At 36.3% G+C, this 22,072-nt stretch overlaps 1 protein-coding gene across 2 annotated transcripts in view; it reads right to left on the reverse strand.

Annotated features, from left to right (window-relative positions):
• Positions 1-1,284: 1,284 nt before the first annotated feature.
• Positions 1,285-22,072, reverse strand: part of Plekhf2 (pleckstrin homology and FYVE domain containing 2) — a 21,525-nt gene continuing 737 nt past the window's right edge. The window contains exons 1-2 of one of the 2 annotated variants that reach the window (XM_010619592.3): positions 5,048-5,167; positions 1,285-4,848 (exon numbers count right to left, since the gene is read on the reverse strand). In XM_010619592.3, the coding sequence (XP_010617894.1) occupies positions 4,088-4,834 (747 nt within the window). In that variant the 5' untranslated portion in view covers positions 4,835-4,848; positions 5,048-5,167 and the 3' untranslated portion in view covers positions 1,285-4,087. Of the gene's footprint in view, positions 4,849-5,047; positions 5,168-22,072 lie in introns of those variants that run through there. The other variant, XM_010619593.3, reaches the window with a different exon arrangement.

Below are 22,072 nucleotides of genomic sequence, written 5' to 3' on the forward strand. Positions count from 1 at the left end.
TAGAATTTTTCGGAGCCTACCTCCTGTACATCCAAAAGTATAACTTCACCTACTGAATTGAAAGAAAAAGTTGATAGAATCACGGCTATTTTTACCTGACAGGAAATTCACTAAGAAATTCTAATGAATTACCTATTTTGGAAATAGTTTTGAACTGTAATTCTGGAGATAATATCAAAGATAAATTCTGTGCATCAATAACCAAGAATCCTCACCAAATTCAAAGCAAGAAATTACAGGAGTAAATCTTTATTATCTTGGATTAGGCAAAGATTTTTTTAGACATGATACCAAAAGCATAAGCAACAAATGAATCTGGACTTTTATCAAAATTAAACTTTTAATTTTGTGCTTCAAACAATTCCATCAAAAAAGCAAAAAGACAACCTGTTCTTGCAGTAAATAATCCAGTCCCATAAGAGGGAAAACTCCTGAAAATATTAATCTATTTAGGAGAGCTCCACTCCAACCTAAACATCTACCCTTAAGCCCCACCTCCTAACACTGCCACACTGGGGACAACAACGTTAAGTTTTGGTAGGAACAAGCCACAGTAAACACTATAAAGCCTGGCATAACAGGTGATTTGTAGTGGCCCTAAAATAATTTTGCCTTAGACTTTTAAAAAACTATCAAAAAATGACACAATTTGACATACAGTAAAATAACGGTTTGCAAGCATAATTCAATCCAGAAACATGCTTGTAATCCAAAGCATTTTAAAAATGAGAAAATGGAAACTCAAGACAATTCATTCCATAACCCAGAAATATTCATATAAAGTGATTACAACTGACATAATACAGAGAAAAAATAATAAACCTGCACTTACCTTTGAAAACCTTGATGGCTGGTGTGAGGGAGAGGATGACTTTCACTATCATGAAGAGAATCTCTGCTACCTACTGGCCCAGTTGATGCTTTTTCTTTCCCTCCAACTTTAAGGAACCTATCCAACACCACTTGCTTTTGCCTCCTGAAAATCACAGAAATGTGACATTGCATTGTTGTTAAACACACTCATGGCCAAGCATGGTGGCACACAACTGTAATCCCAGTACTCAGGAGGCTGAAGCAGGAGGTTCTCTGACAAGTTCAAGGCCAGCCAGGGCTACAAACCAAGTTCAAGGACTGAACTGCTTAGTGAGACTCTGTCTTACACACCCCTGCAAAAGTCATTGCTCACATTGCTACAACAGATAGTGCTTTTATTTGCTAGTGCAAAAATCTTGCAGTTCCCCACATTTCACTAATCTCATTTGAAGTGAAGGATATCTTTCTACTTCTCTTCCTCTGCAGATGAGATGGCCTCTGTAACTTCTTGCTGCTGAGAGTTGATCACCCACGACCCCACAGTGAGAAAACAGACAGGGTGGTGGTGGGGGACAGGACAGAACTACCATTGGTTCAGTTGTGACCATGTGACATTCATGAAATGTACATTACTCATACATCAAGTTAAAATTTATTAGAAATGTTTGCTTGTCTTGCAGAATACTCAGAACAAGTTACAATCCAAGGTTTTACTATATTTTCATCTTAAATGACTATTAAATCTGATAAAATGTATAGCACTGTAATACATGTGGGTATGCAGATAACCATTACTACATTGCTTAAAGTCACATTTATTTGAGAATGAAGTTAATATACCTAAGACAGAGAAGATTACAGGTCAAATACTGGGGACCCCCAAGAATCACAAGGTATAGGGCTGGGGATTTAGCTCAGTGGTTCTGCTGCCTGCCTCGCAAGTGCAAGGTCCCAAGTTCAATCCCTGGTACCCAGAAAAAAAAAGTCATAAGGTATAATTTAGTACTATTTGTAAGTATTTTGACATAAAGGTGATAAACATATAATTTTATTTTTACCATGGCCATGTTATGCACTTGACCAAAAGGTTTGAATTTCTGTACTGGGGTATGTTTTAGTATTTTTCCTTTATATCTATAGAATCTTATTTTTCCTACACTAACAAATGCCAATTCAATTAAGGCATTGGGTAGTCCAAATAAATTTCATTCAAGAACAGCATGAAAAATCACCAAAGTTATTTCACATTTTATATATAACCAAGATTTACAACTTTTTTCATTCTTGATGATAACACATCCTGGATTCTATTTGCATGTAAACTCCATAGAAAGGAAGGAATATCTGTTCACTACTCACACTGTGTAGAACAATGCCTTGAATGTAGTAGGCACTCATTAACTGTCAAATAATGAGGCAAAATATGCATAATAGCTTTATTATCTTAGCAAAGGGGAAGTCACAATATGCAGAAAACAGGAAGTTGCAAAATATTTTTTATTATAAAAAGAGTCAAGAGAGATTGACAATCCACATGATATCTCAGAACATTTCCCTTGGTTCTGAATTTACTAGGTTCCTCTGTACCAGCGTCTCCATTCGCATTCTCAGGTTTCATGGTCCTTTTCAGATATACTGACTGATTTTAAGTACTTATTGCTTAGAAACAAAAATCCATCTGCTATTAAGACCAACCAAAAACAAACAGCAATAACCACAATAAAATAAAATAAAATAACCCTTAGTTTCTGTTGTGCTTTTCTTTCACATTTCTCACAGGGAGATCTGTATACTTCAGGTGCTTTCAAAATTTAACAATAAAGTAAAATTAGTGCCTTAGTCAAACAGTAAGATACCAAAGAATTTCCACCACAATATTGGATCAAACTTCATGAAATTTACAGAATAATCAGATTTTTAATTTAGAAGTTAAAAATATGTAGAACTTAAACTTTAGACTGATTTTCCATATTTGATAAACTGTAGAATTTATTTGCAGCATACGAATGAAATGAGTAGTGCAAAATGCATCAAATTTTATATGATAAACACTTTCAAACCTAATGGTTGCCCCAGAAGCAAAAAGTGAAAATAACTTCTCAAAAGCAATCTACACTGATTTAGAAGTATCAAATGCTAGCCTATTTCCATAGATTGCAAAATTTTTCAGAAAAACATAAAACATACAATTGTTTTACAAAAATAGAAATTGGGTCTTTACAAAACTTTTATAAAATATAACACTATTTGTAGATTCAAGATAGTTTCATACTGAAATAGACAACACTTCCACAGATATGAAGTCTAGTCAAATTTGAAGTGATCTGTCTTGATCATTTATATATTATTTCTTCCAAATCTTCAAGACTAAGTAGATCAGTATTCTTATCATGGAATTTTTAAGAGACTGTTCATTTTCAAGGGCTTATAAGATTTTTCATTCTAGAAATAAAGCAGATGAATTTGTATCTAAAAAAATCTTGCTGAGAGTGAAGCTAATGCAATGACATTTCTGTATAACTGATAATCTTCAAATCAAATTCTAAAGAATGGCAACCTTTTATAATTTAAAATATATGTTTGACAATTTTAATTTGGTACCTATAAAACATAAAAATATAATTACAACTATTTTATGGAAAAACTTATTCATAAAGAATGAAGATACCTTCTAAATTTAGTGATTTATAGCTGTCAGATAAGTATTCCTAATCATACTCATTCGTATTTCAAAGAGCACCAGTGTGTTTTTAAACCAAAAAGTGAGACAGTAAGGGCTTATATTTCATGTAACAACGCTATTACATTAAGGCACCACTTGGTATAAAGCAAAAAACGTATTTCCCAATCATGTACAGTATTTTTATCACTGGCATTGCAATCATTAGGATGATTAGAAAAAAGTTATTATTTTAATCATATTATACTCCTGTTCCCATTATTCTGAGCTTTTAGTTTTTCCATATAACTGAAATAAAAATAACAATGTGGTACAGAATCTATTAAATAAACATTTTACCCAACCCTCCAAGAAAATAATCTGGAAATAAGAATAAGAAACCAAATACATCTGCAACAGTCTATCCCTGCAGAAAAATGGGAGGGGAGGAGGAGGGCAGACCTACTTCCTACAGACTATATTGAGGCACACGGGTACAAACTTTCTCAGGCAAAGTCATGGCTAGAGTGAAAGTGAGAGAGCACTAAGAATTTCCATTTTCCCCAGAGCTGATTTCTCACAGTCACACCTGATTAAATGTTTCAGAATGTGTCCTTAGTCACTGCTATCATCATCCTCATCATCAGATACATCGTTTAAAGGAGACTTCAATGACTGACTATAAGAGTCTGATCTGGCAGGCTGGCACGTGGTCATGTCCCCAGTGGAAAGCAGGTCATAGCAGAAGTCACAAATCCGCACAGGCTTAGAGGACTGGCTAGGAAGGAGAAATCTCTTTTCAGAACAGGGGCCACAAACAACATAACCACATTTGCGGCAATGGTGACGACGATTAACAGGTGTGAATTTTGCTTTCTGACATCGCATACAAACAGTTGCCTCAGAGTCAGGAACCCAGACAGCAGCATGTTCATTAATGGGTGTCTTCCCACTTTTGGAGAGTAAATCAGTAACACATTTATTTATATGATTCATCCATTCTGATTTTTCAGTGGCAGTGGCAGCATAAACTGCAAATGATTTAGTTGGTGTCTTAATAAGCCATCCATTCCTTAAATCTCCCTCATCTTTGATGGAATCAATAGTGACATTTTCCAAGGGAATAATATGTTGTTTGTTGTATTTTTTCTTCTGGATGACAATATTCCCATATACAAGAATATCATTAAATAAGAAAAACTGTCTTGCTTTGGGCTTCTTTCTGCACAACTTAGTCAAGACTCCTTCTCCAATAAGAACTCGTCCAGGTATAGTTAAGGGTTGACCAGCTGCTCCAAAACAACTTTCCACTATACCTATACGTCTAGTATTTGCTTCACTGTTGGCCAAGCGATCCACCATCTTTCACTAATAGCCTTTAAAAAAGAAAAAGAAAAAGAAATTACCATACAGAAATTATAAATTAATAAATTATATAACCTAAACTTAATCTAACAAATCACTGCTTTTCACAAAACCAAACACTCTAATATTCCTGCCCTCTAAGATAATCATTAAGCACACCAAAAAGGTTTACATCTCTTAATTTTTATAATCATCAAAATACCTACTAACCGTCTCCACATAGTGCCACACTATTAAAAGTATAAACATCTTGCAGATATAAAGGACTGAAAAACAACTGGACAACTAATATGTCAGCTCTGCAAAATAATAAACTCAGCTCCATAAAAGTTAATCTGTGCCAGGGATTTAGCTCAATGGTTCCGCTGCCTACCTCTCAAGCACAGGCCCGAGTTTGATCCCCGGTACCAAAAAAAAAGAAAAAAAAAGTTAATCTGTAACTGATTAACAGAGCTAAATATTATATAAAGTGAGCAAATGACTACCATTTTCCCAATAAACTATTCCTATTGAGGTAAGGTCTTGATTTTCTCACTTAGATTACCAGATTGTTTCCCAACATGTCTTGCATGCTTGCCTCTAAAGTGATCTTTAGGCAGAGATCTCTAACAGGCTAATGTGGTCCTGCCATTGCTCAAAATGATTCCCCTTAACCTTTAAAATTAAAAACTTGTAGCATGGTGTTCAAGGCCTTTCATTACCTAGTTCCTGCTTACCTTCCCAGCTTTCCTGTCACTCCTCATCTCAAAAGTTAAGCTCACCCCAAGCTGGTCTAGAATACAGGATCCTCCTCCTGCCTCAGACTCCCAAGTGCTGGGATTATAGCTGTGTGCCACCATGCCTGGCTTATTGTTACTGTTTCTGGAAAGCTCAAATATTCAAGAGCATTTAGGTAAATGATATATCTTTAATCTTGTATACTAAGAATGAAATAGATCTAAGAATATCAATATGGGAAATGCTCAAGATATTCAAGTGGGAAAAATAGTTGATCCCATTTTTGTTTCAAATATATACCATTTCATCAAATCTAGTATGCTATAGATTTCAAGACATCCTCATGCACCACTGATAAAAGAAAAAATGCTGTCAAATAAAAGCCTACCTTTGATAAGACATCCCAATTTCAGAAACATGAATTATAAAAGGTTTATATTTAGATAATAAAATATACTATAAAAGCATAATCAAAGATACTCATAAATGTGTATGCCTACAAAGAAAATAAAATTAGAAAACTATCCGGTACACATCAGTAGTCCAGAAAGTATATTTATAGATAATTTTTCATACTTTGTATTTATTCAACAAATGTTTTTCAGGTACTGATCTAGGCGCAGGAAAAAATATATATACAATATAGGGTGTAAAGTCCCTGCCCTTCAGGGCTTTCATTCTAGTTGGGACAAGAAAACAGGAAATAAAATCAAGAACCAAGTAGTAATTTTTTAAAAAGCGATTTTAAACACATCAACTGGGAACCACTCCCACTACATGGTCAGAAAAGTCCTTTCTAACAGTGTCCTTTTCTGCTGATAAGGAAGTACTTGACAGACAAACATTAGGACAGGGAGACTATACCAGGTAAAAGAAACAAGTGCAAAGGCCCTGAGGCAAGAAAGAGGTTTGTACTTTTAAAGAACTGTTTATCTATTATCCCTATCAGAATCAATTATTAATTCTACCACCCACTTGGATACACAGTTATTAATTACTCTGTTTTTATGGGGGTTTTTTTGTTTTGTTTTTTGAGACAGGGTCTCACTATGTAGTTGAGACTGACCTGAAACTCACTACGTAGCCCAGGCTGGTCTCAACTCACAGTGATCCTCCTGCCTCGGCCTCTGGAGTGCTGGGATTACAGGCATGTGCCACCACGCCTGGCTATTAATTACTGTGTGATGCAAAAAGGTTTCCTGCTATGACTATTATTGGAATACCATAAATGTATACTCTTTCCACATTCATTATTTTCAGATTTTAATTGTCTCAAACTCCTGTGAAGAGACTAAAGAAGTTTTTATTCTTTTTATTCTCCAAAGAAGCATCAGATATTAGTTAAAATGTGACCTGAAGGAAAAAACTAAGGCACAAAAAGAGAGTTAACAGTAAAACAGGGTAGAATCAACAGAGAATCCAAGCAATATGCTGAACACTCTGCATTCACTGCCTCATTTCCTACTCAGAGCAACCTTATAATTTACACACTATTAGCTTTATTTTATGGATGAGTAAACAGCCATAAAGAGGTTAAGCAATTTGGCCAAGGCTGTCACAGCAGAACAAGGCTCAAATCTGATTTTTGCAGTTAACAGTATATTATGGTACACTAAATTGTTCCTTAAAACCCCAATGACTACAAGAACTCTGGAAAAGCTATCACTAACCTCTGGACCTTCACTGTGAACCCTAAAAATACTGAAGAAAGACATGGGAATATTAATTTGAGCAAATCATCTAATGTATTATGTCTCCTGATAATGTTTCTTTGCTCAAATTTTGCAATATATTAATGCTGAATCTTTGTTCACAAACCTTGCCCAGTTTAAGAATGATGCAATTCAAGAGAAGTCTGGGGCATTATTAACTAGTATTTCACTAAAGCAAATAGCCTTCTAAGTTTGACAGTGGCCCACATAAATACATTTTTATACTTCAAATTACAAATTCACTCATTTTTTTCAATAACAAATGTATTTTATTATCCTTTAATCATAATGGCAGCCCATTTGGTTGATTTTACTAATGGGTTATGGCCTATACAGTATTTGAAAACAATGGGTACACAGAGCTTAAGGCCTGTGGCTTTAAGATCCCTTTCCATATCCTTTTTGGTTCTGAAATATCTTGTGTATCTGACATGAAAAGCACTTAAATTGAAGATGCTGGGAGAGTACACAAATTCTGCTCTACACACCAACATGAAGTAGGAGGAAGGAGATGAGGGGAAAGAGAGATGGACAAAAAGGAAAGGGTAGTGAGGGAGAGAAGAGTAAGAAGACATTATCAAATTGGAAATCAAAATGCCTGTTTGTTGGCAGAACCTGGTACTGAGCCCAGGGCCTTCACAATGAGCTATATCTTCAGCCTTTTTTCTAATTTTTATTTTTTATGACTTTTGAGACAATTTTTCTAAACTGCGAATTCCTCAGGATTGGGATTATAGGCATGCTCCAAGTAGCTTGGCTCAAATGCTTTAATCTATGTTACTGCTAGATACCTCAAAGCAACATTCTTTGGTAAAGTACTGTAGATCAAAGCACTACTCCTGAAGGTCAAGGTCTAAACAATGCCTGTCTCCCCTACCCCGCCCCCAAAAGACCAAATCCAAATTTACTACACTAGGTGCCCTAAGCAGTAAGTTTTGTTTTGCAACTCCCTCCCCCTCCCCCGCCACCTTTCTTTTTTCCAGTTGTTTCTCAGAACCGAAACGAGAGACACTCTACCTATAAGCTACATCTCTGACCCTTTTAAATTTTATCTTCAAACAAGGTCTTGGCCTGGAATCATCGATCTTCCTGTCTCAGTTTATGAAATAGCTGGGATTGCAGGCATGTGCCACCATGCTGGGCTTCAAAGACTTCTTCAGAGGACTAGAATCCAATATTACTGAGCCCCACCAGGGATGCAATCCCCTCCCTAAACTTTCTTTTTTTTAACTTGCTTTGGGTTTTTTGGTTTTTTTTTGGTTTTTTGGTTTTTGTTTTTTGTTTTGTTTTTTTTGTAGTCCTGAGGACAAAACACAGGGCCTGCCCATATTAGGCAAGCACTCTACCACTGAGCCACACCCCAGCCCCTTTTGCATATTTTACTCATAGAGGGGCAAGAAAAGAGGAAGCAGAACTGCAAAAATATGGCTGGATTTGAGTACTATCTACTTGTACTAGGAAGGAATACCAGAAAATATATAAGAAGCCAAAAAGAAAATGTTTCCATCCCTGATAAGGATGACTTCTTTAGGACAAATTCCAAGAAGTAAAATTCCTAGGTCACAAGGAAAAAAATATTTAAGATTCTCGCTACCTTATACAAAATTTCCACTCCATCTTAACAGTTTTCAGTCTTCCCAGGCAGAGTATCTCTTCCCAGGGATTAATATCTTATCTTCTTTTATTACCCAGTAATTTTGTAGGTGTCGCCTCACAAGAGGCTACATTTCTTTTTTTGTTTTTTTAAAGGTGGTTACATTTTCTTACCACTTTGACTTTAATCCTTTTTTCTAATTAGTTAATGTTAATAGGAAAACTATTTTTATTTTTTACATTCAGTCACTTCAAAGAACTATATTTAAAGTTTTCCAATTTATAGTCTTTGTCTTCTTGTACCTTCTTTTTCAGCAAATAGTGTCCAGCAATCTTAATTCCTGTTTAAAATGTAAGAACTATGGCAAAAGCATATCTTTTATAAAAGTTAGCTTTTGTATTATATAATTTAATCTGGGGTGGTTTTTTTGTTTTTGTTTTTTTAGTTTTTTTATAGTACTGGGGATTGAACTCGGATCCTTGCACTTGCCAGGCAGGCTACCGAACCGCTGAGGTAAATCCCCAGCCCTATATAATTTAAAATAAGCAACCAAAGGTGTCAAATCATCTCCACAACTGCAGACAAGAAGAAGTGTATTTAAACTGTTCATGCTCCATCCAAGTCCTTTGACAAGTCTTGTTTTTAAAGAAATATGTTCTTTAGTGGGGTGTCTACCAGCTGTTAAAAATGTAATACTAGAAGAGACAAAAACTCTTTTTAAAAAGACAAAGGATTCTATTTACAATTGACGAGACCCAACTGTCATAGACTACTATGTCTCAGTTCTTCCTACTGAAAATCAATACTTCTTATCTGGTCCTTTAAGTGAGTTTAAAACAAAATCTCATCTAATTTATTTCTTACATACACCCATGATATCTGATATCAGTAAGTTTCAGTATTCAACCACGCATGATGGAAAAAAAAACAATGAATAATAAACCAAAAGACTTAATGTTGGCTTGAACACCAGATAAGTGACTTAACAAAAATTATTTTACTATACTTAAAAACAAGCAGCAGCAGCCACCAAGCCTACAGCCTTGAATAATCTAAAATCTTTACTCTCTTTAAAATGATAATTCTTTGATAGCAAATGGGCCATATTTCTGATTTATAGCAAGCTGTGCCTCCAAATTAATTTTTATCTAACAATGATTAACAGTAATCAAGATTTTAATTTTGTGTTATTTCTGAATTGAGACTTTACAGAAAATGGAAAGGGAAGGGGAAAGACCAACAGGAAAGTGAAATAAAAACAGATTTAAAAAGAAAAGTGTATGAAAGAGTTGAGTGAGAGAGCTAACCCTGATCTGTAAGTTTTGAATTTATGTTGTTTCATCCCATGTACAAAAATCATTTTTAAAAAACAGCAGAGATAGAGATGTAGGTAAGTGTAGAAGGCCCTGCACCCATCACCCTATCTCCATGGCCCACACCAATTAGCAACCAACTACCAGGGGCACCTGGGATAAATGTGTGGTACTAGCACAACTCCTCAAAGCATCTTTGTCAAATGAAGAAATATTCTGAGTACCTGCCATTTGCAAGACAGTTTTACCTTTTAATAGTTATATACTAATCAAAATAATATAATCAAAGAATAGGTAAAAATCTAAAATATTAGGATGATAGCAAAAAGAATACTTGAAAATTTAGCAAAATAATTTTTTGTAAATTTTACTTATTGCATCAACAAAAAGTTTTCTCTGCCCTTTTCCACTAGAATTTCTGCCACTGTGACAAACCAGAGTATGCATCGCAGAAACCAATAATTACAAAAGAAATAGGTTCATTTCTTAGGCAAGGAAAATTACTATATTTTCTGTCTAAGCTTATTAAATTTGGGCCAGGGATTTAGCTCAGTGACATTGCACCTGCCTTGCAAGTGCAAGGTTCTGAGTTCAACACCAAAAAAAAAAAAAATTTTTTTATTAAAGCTGAACTTAGAAGAAAACTTCAAACCTTTGAATCACATATAGAAAGAAGCTACAGTTACTTTTTAAAATCTCTGCTAAAACATTATTTTATAGTCTTAGGCAAAAAAGGAAAGAAAAAAATTAGCCAGGTGTGGTGGCACAAGCCTATAATTATAGCACTTGGAAGGCTGAGGCAAGAGGATTGAAAGTTGAAGGCTGGCCTGAGCTACAACAGTGAGTCCCTGTCTCAAAATACAAAAAAAGAAAACACATTTATTCAGCACCTACACATATTCACAATTTACTCTTTCATTTAATAATCTGGATTTTGTTAAGTGAAATTATATCTATTTTTTTTAAGAGTAGGGAAAATTTATTGAGGAAAGAAAGCTTCTGTGTAAGAGAGACAGGGGGACCAGAAAGTGGGCTGCCCCGAAGTTATATTCATTTTATAAAAAACTAAATTGTCATAAACTAATTAAGGAATTTTCCTAGAGCTTCATAGTTTTTCTTTTGAAATACGTGTTCTTGTTCACCTTGCTACCTTCAGAAAGATTCCAGAAATACTTCATTCACATAGACCTTTATTATGTGCTTAGGAATAGTGATTGGCATATTAAGATAAAAAGTTTTGTTTGTTTGTTTGTTTTTTTGTACCGGGGATCAAACTCCAGCCCTTTATACTTGCAAGGCAGGCAGGGGAGTCAATAAGCCAAATACCCAGCCCAAGAGAAATTTTAAACATATGGTAATAAGAATAAACTATACTCAAAATGACTCTTCAAATATTAAAAGGAAGCAAAGAGGGTAAAACTATGACTAATTTAGTGTAATCAGTAAAGGCATTTCAAATAGGTTAGGTTTGACAGAGAAACCCATCATTGTACATAAAAACTAAATCACAGTTGAAGATTTTAGACTATTTGGAAAACCAAAACAACCACATCAAGGACCTTCAAGAAATGTCTTTAGAGGAGGGCACAGACAAGGGGAAAAAAATGAGAACCAAGACCTGTCATGTAAAGGTAGAAGATCCCAATAATGAACGTAATTGCACTGTATACCTTTAAATGTACCAATAAACTCAATTTTAAAAAAAACAAGAAAAATAAATGTCTTTAGAACCACAGGACAGTAATATGGACCCAGTTTTGGACAAGTCAGTGGGCCCTCAAGTTATGACCAGCCTGATATACAAACAACTTGGGTTAGATTAATGGAAGATTCATCTGCCTCTCGTTATCTATAGCATGTACCCAGGTAAACATCCAGATCTCAGCTGTACTGATTTAAAATCAATGCGTTATAACCAGTCCTCAGGAACCAACTGAGTTTGTAAATCAAGTGTCCACTGTATTAGTTAAGTCATCTCTTACACAAGGCAAGATTAATATTTTTTTTAAGTATAGCTATAATCAGGTAACTATTCAAAATCAGATACCTAAGCTAAAAATAAATAAATCCAAAATCCTTAACTTGATGTTCAAAGTCTTTCACAGTCAAGTCCTAGCCTGTTGCAATTTATTCTCCAGTTCTACCTCTCTATATGTTCTCTGTTATAGTAAAAAAAACTAGCAAATCAGTATATGCTCTGGGCTTCCTTTCTATAAGCTCAACACCTTCTCCCTCTCTTGCTTTTCCCTATTTGCTGCAATCTCATCGATCTATCAAGATGCACTCAGTTCAACAAACTCACAGTCAGCTATTTTTAAATTCTCATATCATTTTATTTGTACCATTTTATGACATTTAGTTTATTCTGTTCATAAAAATTTGGGTATCTGCTTATTCTCAACAAATTTGGAGATTCCTGAAAACAAGAACATTATATTCTACAACCTTGTATTTGGAACAGCACCTACAATAATATACATGCCATCAGTGTACACTGAGCTGAACAGGATCAGCAGTTAGAAATGGCAGCAGCTTCAAAAATCTGGAGTTTACTGAAAATGTAAGACTTCACTACTAATTTGTTGACTTTCACACACAGAAAAAAAAAAGGAACTACACCATACATGTCAAGTGCCTCACTAGATCCACAGATTTTAAAATCACAAGCAAATGTTGTAGTTCATTTAACTGTTCTTTTTTTTTTGAGAGAGGGGGAGAGAGAGAGGGTCTATGTATTTCAGGCTGGCTTTGAACTCATTATGTAGCCCAGGCTAGCCTCAAACTCACTGTGATCTTCCTGTCTCAGCCTCCCAAGTGCTGGGATATAGGCATCAAGCCTAGCTTTTCTTTAACTATGATATCTTACTCTTAAGTATTGAGCATGGCAGAGCCTAATTCCGGTTTTTTCCCCCCCAGTACCAGGGATCAAACTCAGGTCCTTGCACTTCTGAGGCAGGAAGCGACACCACTGAGCTAAATCCCCAGCACCCTATTTCCCTTTTTTAAAGAAAAAACTCAAATCTCATGATAAAAGACTTTTTTCTCTCTCCAAAAGCACAGCTCTTTGGTTAGTAAATAAAAAATGATGAGTGCATATTTCCATCATCCAACAAAATTCAGATTTTAAAAACTGCATCACTTGAAAAAGTATTTGTACAGGGGCAACTGAACAGTGTTAACAGCTGTAAAGAAAACACTATACAACATTTGAAAAATGAAGCTGGATTAAAACACTACTGTTAGAACTGGTTATCCCATCATATCCCTCACAAATTTTCTTTAATATCATTCAAAATAGTTTCAATCTGCTCATTACTTTAAAAGCTTTAGGCTTGATAGGAAAAAAAGAATGAACCAAAGACAGGAATTAAGATATATGCTACAAGGTTTAATATAAAGCACAATGATATTAAGTGCTATAATAAAAATAACCATTTTAGTAAGGGAGCGGAAGAGGAAAGAGTAAGGACATGGCATAGAGAAAGTAGTACCTGAACACCTGAAAGAGTAGATGAAATTTTGAAAGACAAAAAAATGGTGAGTCAATGCTCTGGAAGTAAAAATGTGCTAACAGAATCCACTAGTAAAGTTATTGCAAAAGTACAGGATAAAGTAATGAACAGTCTGAAGCTTGAAACAGAACTAGAAGGAGGTCAGATGCAGGATTACATGACTAACTGGATATAAAGAGTAAAGTTAAAAATTAATTCCCTGGTTTTTAGTCTAAGTTACATGGCAACAAATAAAAAACCATTCATTTTCAATGAATTCCAAGTACCCAAATACTTACTGTATTAATCACTTGCTGTGTACAAAGCAGTAATAAAGTCTGAAAAGGATCAAATTAAAAATCTGTGTGAAGAGAAAGACAGCTATACTCTCCAGTTTACATAGGCAAGTACATTTAATTCAAGTGTATTTCTTGGTTTGGGTGTTTTTGTTGTTTCTTTGTTTTGCTCTGTTTTTGGTACTAGGGATCGAACTCAGGACCTTGCCCTTGCAAGGCAGGCAGGAGCATCACTGAGCTAAATCCCTAGCCCTCAAAGTATATTTCTATAGGAAGAGAATGATGGGTGTAATTGAGTAATTGACAAGAAAAAAAACAAGAAAGGACTTTGGTACCCTTGTGAAAAGCTATGAACTAAAGAATATGATTAACTCAAATCAGTGCATTCAAAGTGTAAAATCGCAGAGAAAAACTAAAGCAACCATTTAATTTAAAAAGAGTGATGAGGGGCCAAGGATTTAGTTGAGTGGTTCTGTTGCATGCCTTGACCTGAGTTCAATCCCCAGTACCATAAATACATACATACATACATACATAAGACTGATGAAAGTCCCAGACCAAAGGAGTTGAAGTGCAGTTGAGTTGTGATGTAATTTTAACTAAGTGAAACATCTAGTACCAAACCTTAAGGAACTATAAATGCAAGGGCCTTAAAACAAAAGGAAGGGTTACACTATTTGGCATGGGTCTAAGGCAGATGATCATGCACAATCTATTACCAAGAGAGATGAGGCTGGAGGTGGCAAGGTCAGGAGAAGGTATAGTGGTAGAATAAAAGTTAGGTAAGGTAGAAAGGTGAAAAACTGCAAAATAAACATCTGATTGAAGAGTTTAGAATTTATTATACAGGCAACAGAAGATAAAGGTTTTTAAATAGGGAACTATTAACCAATACACAGAAGCATATACAGGATGGACTGGAGAGAATATAAGGAAGCAGATCGAAGACAAAGAAATCATCCAAGAGTATTACAACAGTCTCCAAATGAAAGATAACAAAAGCCTGAGATACAAAATTGGCAGGAAAAATGAAAAGGGGACTATCAAAGAAAGAAAGATTACTGAGGAACAGGATTTATGAACTGAGTATGTGGATGAAAACTGAACTGTGAAATGACTTCAAAAGTTTTAAATGTAAACCATTGAACAGGTACTAGCTTTGAGGAGAAGAAATCATTTTAAGACCTACTTTTTTTGAAGTCCTTCATGATATAAACAAGACAGTCATTTTTCACACAGAGATGCCAACAAAAGCAGAGTTCCAAGACAGATTTGGTAGTCATCCACCTAGAAATGCTAGTTGGTCTGTGGAAGATAGGAAGGGGCAGAGGACTAAATTGGGGGGCCAAAGCTAGTTTAAAAATGGAGAACCAAGGGAAGCAAGAATAGCTGACAAGAGAGAAAAATGAATCTTTTCAATGTGCTTTCACATGTCTTACAACTCTCAGAGACTAAATTAATTAGCCACAAGGCCACAATAAGCCAGGGAAAATTTGAAGACTAATGGTAATATATGATAAAATATTTTAGAAAGCTCAATCTTTTACATTTAGTTTTTACACATGCAAATTTGTCCTGGAGAAATAAATTAAATGAGGGGAAGGGGAAGATGCTACATATAATAAAATGCTCTCTCTCTGTCATTAACTCTAGTAGTGCAAAACAAAACTTGAATTTCTAAGAATAATTATGTTATGAAAAAGTCAACCATCACAAAGGAAAACGTTGTACTGCATAAATATTTTAAACTTCAATATGGGGGAGGAGTATTAAAGGTTAAAAGTAAAAATATGACAAAGGGTCAATACCACCCAACACACACGCATAAGGGATTGAACACCAAACCCTCACAATGACCTACAACTCTAGCCCATTTTTTAAATTTTTTTATCTTCAGACAGGGTCTCAGTAAGTTGTCCCAGCTGGACTCAAACACACAGTCCTCCTGCCTCAGACTTTTACAGTGCTGGGATTACAGGTGTGTGCAACCACCACCCAGCTCACCATTCTCCTCACCACCACCACCATCACCCCACCCCAGGGCACCAGGGAATCGAACTCAGGACCTTGCGCTTGCAGGGCAGGTGGTGGAACCACTGAACTAAATCTGCGGCCCCACCATTCTTCGTATATACGGGCTCCTGTAACTCTATAAGAAAAAAAAAAAGTTAAGATACAGATGGCAATTTTAAAAGACAAAATAACCAGGAAATAGAAAATGCTGGCTCTCAGTCATAATTAAAGAAATGAAAATTTTAAATAATATATTATTCACCTCTTTAAAATGCGGGGGAAAATGGGTACTCATATTCTTGACAGTATTTACACAACATTTCTATTTCCAAGAATATATACAAAAATATTCGAGGAATGTACAGAGCTGTTCATGATACTCACTGCAGCTCTGAAAAGCCAAAAACCTAAATATTTAACAGTAGGAGGCTAATTAAATATATCATGGCATATCCATGGATTTTTCAGGCAGCTTTCAAAAGAACATAGATTAATGTTTAATGTGAAAAGTTGTTAAATAAAGGTTTCTAAGCAACACATATAGTATAAACCTATTTGTTTTTTAAAAGCTACATATATACCAAAAGGTTAGTCCTGGCTATTTTGTAATGAACACATAATTTCTCACAGCCAAAGAAAAAAGCTTAAATTTAGGAACAGCCAAGCAGGGCAGGACACATCTAAGAGGCCAGCATTTGGGAGGCTGAGGATTGCCATGAATTCAAGGCCAGCCTAAAGTAAAGTGAGACCTTGTCTCAAAAAAAATTCAAAAAGAACAAAATGTAAAGGTATAAAGTTGTAAACAATGTAAGATATGTGTAAAAAGTAAAATACAATATATGTAAAATAAAAACATGAATACAAAAACCTTTTTGACTGAGATGAAACATATGAAGAATTAAAGACAATTCCACTTCCAAATGTAGGAAGAAAAAAAAGATGATGATACAAAGAAAACAGAATATTCACATCATAAAATTTTAAACGTTATCGAAGGAAGCAAGATGGTCTGTGCAACCTGAGAATGAAAAGGTAACAGAAACTAAGTCATCTTACAGGTAAGAAAAGGAACAGAAAAGAGAGTACACAATCATGAAGAAAACAAATATGTTACAGTCACCACAGTTTGACTCTGTGGGGCACAGACAGAAGTAAAAAGTAATATTCACAGGTTCGATGTTGGGGAGTTAGCTCAGTGGCACCTAGCCTGCCTCAAAAGTATAAGGTCCTGAATTTGATCCCCAATACAAAAAAATAAAATAAAAATTTACAGGTTCAGAATTGATCAGGTCTTTATTTCCTGGCCTCCATGAGGTACTTTTCACAGACAGAGATGGAAAGCTGGCAATGCCTGTGGCTGTGGCTGAAGTTCTTTCTCCTTTGTTTTTTCCTTGATAGAGTAGCTACAACCGGGGATTTAGCTCAGTGGTTTCACTGCCTGACTTGCAAGCACAAGGACCGGAGTTTGATCCCTGGTAGAAAGAAAGAAAGGAAGAGGAATGAAGGAAGGGAGGAAGGGAGGGAGGGAGGGAGGGAGGGAGGAAGGAAGGAAGGAAGGAAGGAAAGAAAGAAGCTACAGATTTTGTGCTCGTGTGAAAGAGACGGATTCTCAGCTCTTATGACATTTGTCACCTTATCGAAAGCACCAGTTTTCTGGATTCAAAGCCATCATCTAAAATATCTGACTTCTGGTTGTGTGAAAAGCCCAGCTGGCCCTGAAGGAGCAGTGGGGACAGTGAGGGCCTATACTTTTGGGGCAGCCTGAGATTTTGCTGATAATTATAAGGGAAAATGAAGAATCTTCAAGCCACTGACATGGGTGACACATGCCATTTCTACCCACGTCATTGGACAAGTCACACAGGCACATCTAATTTCATTAGGATGAAGATGTGCACTCTTACCCCATCAAAGTAGACTTCAGAGGATCATGGCCAGCATGATCATATGGCCAGTATAGAGATAGCTCACAGCAGATGCTCAAGAATTTCAGCACTGGACAGTGGGTCCAAAAAGTTGGGCCAATGTTTAAGGAACCACTACCTTTATCTCAACAAAATATACTTGCACCTCAGAAGCTGTAGGGTTCTCCCATGGAGAGTGTTTCTAGATACTCCTGATGATACCTCCATCTGTGGCTACTCAAGTACTTTATATAAATGGCTTGGTGCATATAACTTAGGCATATCTTCCCACATACTTCAATACATCTCTAAATTACTTATGGTACTTAATACAATGTAATGTTATATAAGTAGCTGTTTAGGAAATAATGACATGGAAAAATACTTTTATTAAAAAAAAAGAATTGATCAGTTAGTTATATCCATCGAAGTTCAAGAGCAGAAGAATTCCAGCACACAGCGGCTAAGGCACAAAGATCCCAAGTTTGAGCCTAAGTTGGACAACTGAGAGAGATAGTCTCAAAATAAAAAGGGCTGAGGATGTGACTTAACGTTAAAGCCCTGGATTGACTCCTCAGTATAGTAACTCCCCTCAAAAAAAAAAAAAAAAAAAAAAAAAAAGAGAGAGAGAGAGCGCTTAGGTACTACAAGAGTTAGAACATGAACTACAGAGATCAAGGTTGAAAAGAAGACCTGGGAGGGACTGGAGATGATAGTGAGGACAAAGGACTGCTTTACCAGGTATGATGGAAAAAGAGAAACAGCAATCTAGCCTTTATCCCTATCTGGTCACAGGGATTAAGATTTGAGATATGGGCCCAGATTAAGATTTAAATTCAGTGGTGTCACCACCCGCCTTGCAAGTGCCGAGTTCCATCCCCGATACCAAAAATAAAAAAAATAAAATAAAAAGATGAGGTAGAGTGATTCTGAATGATGACAAGGTTAAATATCAGTTATACATGTAGGTTGTTGATACACAGAGGTGAAGCTTACTGGAGTTAGTGAACCCTAGTTTCAAATGTGCTCTTTCTGGCCAGAAACGAACGTAGCTATTATTTAATCTCTATGTACTTCACTTTCTTCACCTGCAAATACTTCCTTTATAGGAATTTGGCTGACAACCTCTACATTTTACTCAACCACAAAATGAATAGAATGAAAGGGGAAGCAAATTAAATTAAAGATTCTTAACCCTGGCCCGCACATTACAATCATGAGTGCTAAAGAAGAAAGGGGGGAAAAGACTAAACTACCTATGCTCTGACCCCCAAAATTCTGATTTGGTCCAGGGTACAATGTAGTCGTCAATAGTTTTATGAAGCTCCGAAGGAAATTCTAATTTCTGACAAGGCCGGGAACTGAACTAGGTATTTCTAAAGGCTGCTTCCCTTTTAAATTTAAAGTTCTGTGATTATTCACACCCTATCAAGTAATACTATCAAGTACCAGGCACTTCCACACATCTCAGTAAATCTTCACAAACACTCTGTGACACAAATACTTCTGTGTCCATTTCACAAATGTCTCCAGTGAAGCTTAGAGAAGTGAAGCTCAAGAAACAAAACTTAGCAAGGAACAGAGGCCAGGGCTTTCAGTTTATTTGTTCCAGTCCACCTTATGTACAACTTGCTTTCTTCCCAGTTCACAGAAAGCAACTACCTGAATGCCTTTTATTTTCTCCCAAATTATGCCCACTACACTAGCATGTGGTTTACATAGGATAAAATATTCTTGGATGAGGGCATGAAATTAATCCCAAATTCTACAGTTAACAGTTACAGAAAACTTTAACCTAGAGAGATTTTGCAACTTAACACCAAAAAATCACATCTATGAAGTTTTTTGTTTTTTTGTTTTTTGGGTTTTTTTTTTTTTCAGTTAAATTGGCATGCACATTGATTAACAGCAGGCAGCTCTTGTACAAAACTGGTTCTCAAACTACCAATAAAAAAGGAAATTTTATATGCTTTCCATTAAGCAGAGCATTCTAAAAATTTTAAGACAATTTCGCCAAAACAAAAAATTGATAGGACATTAATGAGATTTGTCCTATCAAAGTGCCTAAACATAAAAATGACCTTCAAAGTTTTCAGGCATTAATATTTCCATCAAAGTGGAAAGTGCCAAACACACTTTAAAATTATAACAATCCTTTTGTTGATCCAAGGCCTCTCTTCATTCATCAATGATTATACTTCAGTCCTTGATCTTGTTGGAAATTTCACAAAAAGTTCTGTACACTCAGACCAAAATTCATTGGGTTACCAAGGTAAATTCTTGAGGGGTTCCAAGTCTTGGTGCACTTACTGGAGTCCATGGCATGTACTATGCAAAAAAAGACTACATAAATTCTATGGAATTTATAACAAATTCACGCAACATATTTACAAGAAAGAAATGACTGTGTGGGCATCTATTCAAATCCTTCCTGAGCACCTGCTATGTTCTCAGCTTGCTAGGGATGGACAGGCAAATCAGACCCAATGATGTGATGCCTGCTGTCGATCAAGGAGGTGTTACTACAGATCTATGCAATGCTTTTGATGAATCCATTCCTGAGGAGAAAAGGAGTGAAGAGGAAGAACAAGGAAGAAATATTTTAACCAATATAGGATAAAGAGAGTATTTTGGGGTTTTTTGTTTTTGTTTTGTTTTGTTTTTTGGTACCAGGGATCGAACTCGGGTCCTTGCACTTTCGAGGCAGGCAGCAGAACCACTAAGCTAAATCCCTGGCCCTAAAGAGAGTTTTTTTTTTCTTTGTTTTTTGTTGTTGTTGTTTGAGACCAGGTCTCACTATGTAGTTGAGACTGAACTGGAACTCACTATGTAGCCCAGGCTGGTCTTGAACTCACAGCGATCCTCCTGCCTCAGCCTCCAGAGTGCTGGGATTACAAGCGTGCGCCACCACGCCCGGCTAAAGAGAGTATTTTTAAGAATAAAAACTTTATACAAGAAACTTTCTCAATCATCTTTCTAGAAAATATACTGGACAACTTAAATTCCAACCAGAAAGAGCAGCATTAAGATCAAGCAAGGAGAACAGAGAATGAGTTATATATAAACAAACTTATGCTACAGGTAAAATGAGAAGGCGTCCCTAGTCATCAGATCTCTAATAGCAACTTGGCTGCTAAATTTGTGAAATAAATTAAGTCAATTTGTCTCTTAAGTCTTAGTGAACAAAACTTAATTCGTTAAAGGCAACTGACAATGAAACAAAAGGGACTTTTACGAACTAAAGAAATTGGCAATCAAATCTAAGCAGAAGGTATATTTTTATCTATTATGGAGTAAAAAGAGAAGTTCTCCAAGACTTGGTTTAGGGTTTACTGTATTTGTGCTTGACAGTCTTTTCAACTCACTTAAAACTTTTAAGGGTAAGATACCTTTATTTTTAAAATAATTTATATTCATTTACTTGGGTAATTCATGCTCAATCCTTATTTTTAGTCAGTACACCAGTTTTCGTTTTTGAGGCGCCTGCCTGTGCTTTCCAAATAAGTAACTTAATATCATTCACCTTCCAATGCTGTCATGACCCGAAGAGATTAAAAATAGAAGCCTTTGTTAATACTGAATTAACCTGAGGACCCCATGAGCTACTAGAGCACAGTTAAGGGGAAATGCTCGGAACATGGTAGGCACGCGCCTTTAAGGAACCGAAGGGGAAAACTGCGAAACGTCAAGATCACTTCGCCTTATTCTTAAGAGAACACACGCTTAGAAGTCCTCAGTCAACGCCTGCACCTACACCTTTCCTTAATGAGTCTTTTCAGCAGCGTTATAAAACACGGCAAAGAAGGCATTTCTCGGCCGCAGGTGCGGTGTGAGTCCTCAGACTCGGCCAGCGGTCACCTCGCCCGGGCTGTTTCCCTCGCACGCTCCGCCAGCACGCAAGGCTCCTCGTGCTTGCGGCCTCCGATTACTCTTTCTACAGAAAAATAAATTCGGCAAAAGACTGAGAAACTTTGTACAGCCTCCAAATGACACTGTGTAAGTCACCGCTTCTTTCGGAGAAAATCCTGCGGTGCCATTCTTCATCCCTGGTCACACAGAACGCGCCGTTCAAGTTACAGTCCAGCGTCCCGACCGACGCCAGAGCCCGCAAACTTTTCCGACAGAGACGTGCGGCGGCCCTGAGACGCCACCGGCCGCGGCCGGGACCCAGCCCGAAGCCCCACAACTTCTCGCC

This window comes from Fukomys damarensis, unplaced genomic scaffold, assembly GCF_012274545.1.
Source record: "Fukomys damarensis isolate Sample0158 unplaced genomic scaffold, DMR_v1.0_HiC HiC_scaffold_5, whole genome shotgun sequence".
Lineage (NCBI taxonomy): Eukaryota > Metazoa > Chordata > Mammalia > Rodentia > Bathyergidae > Fukomys > Fukomys damarensis.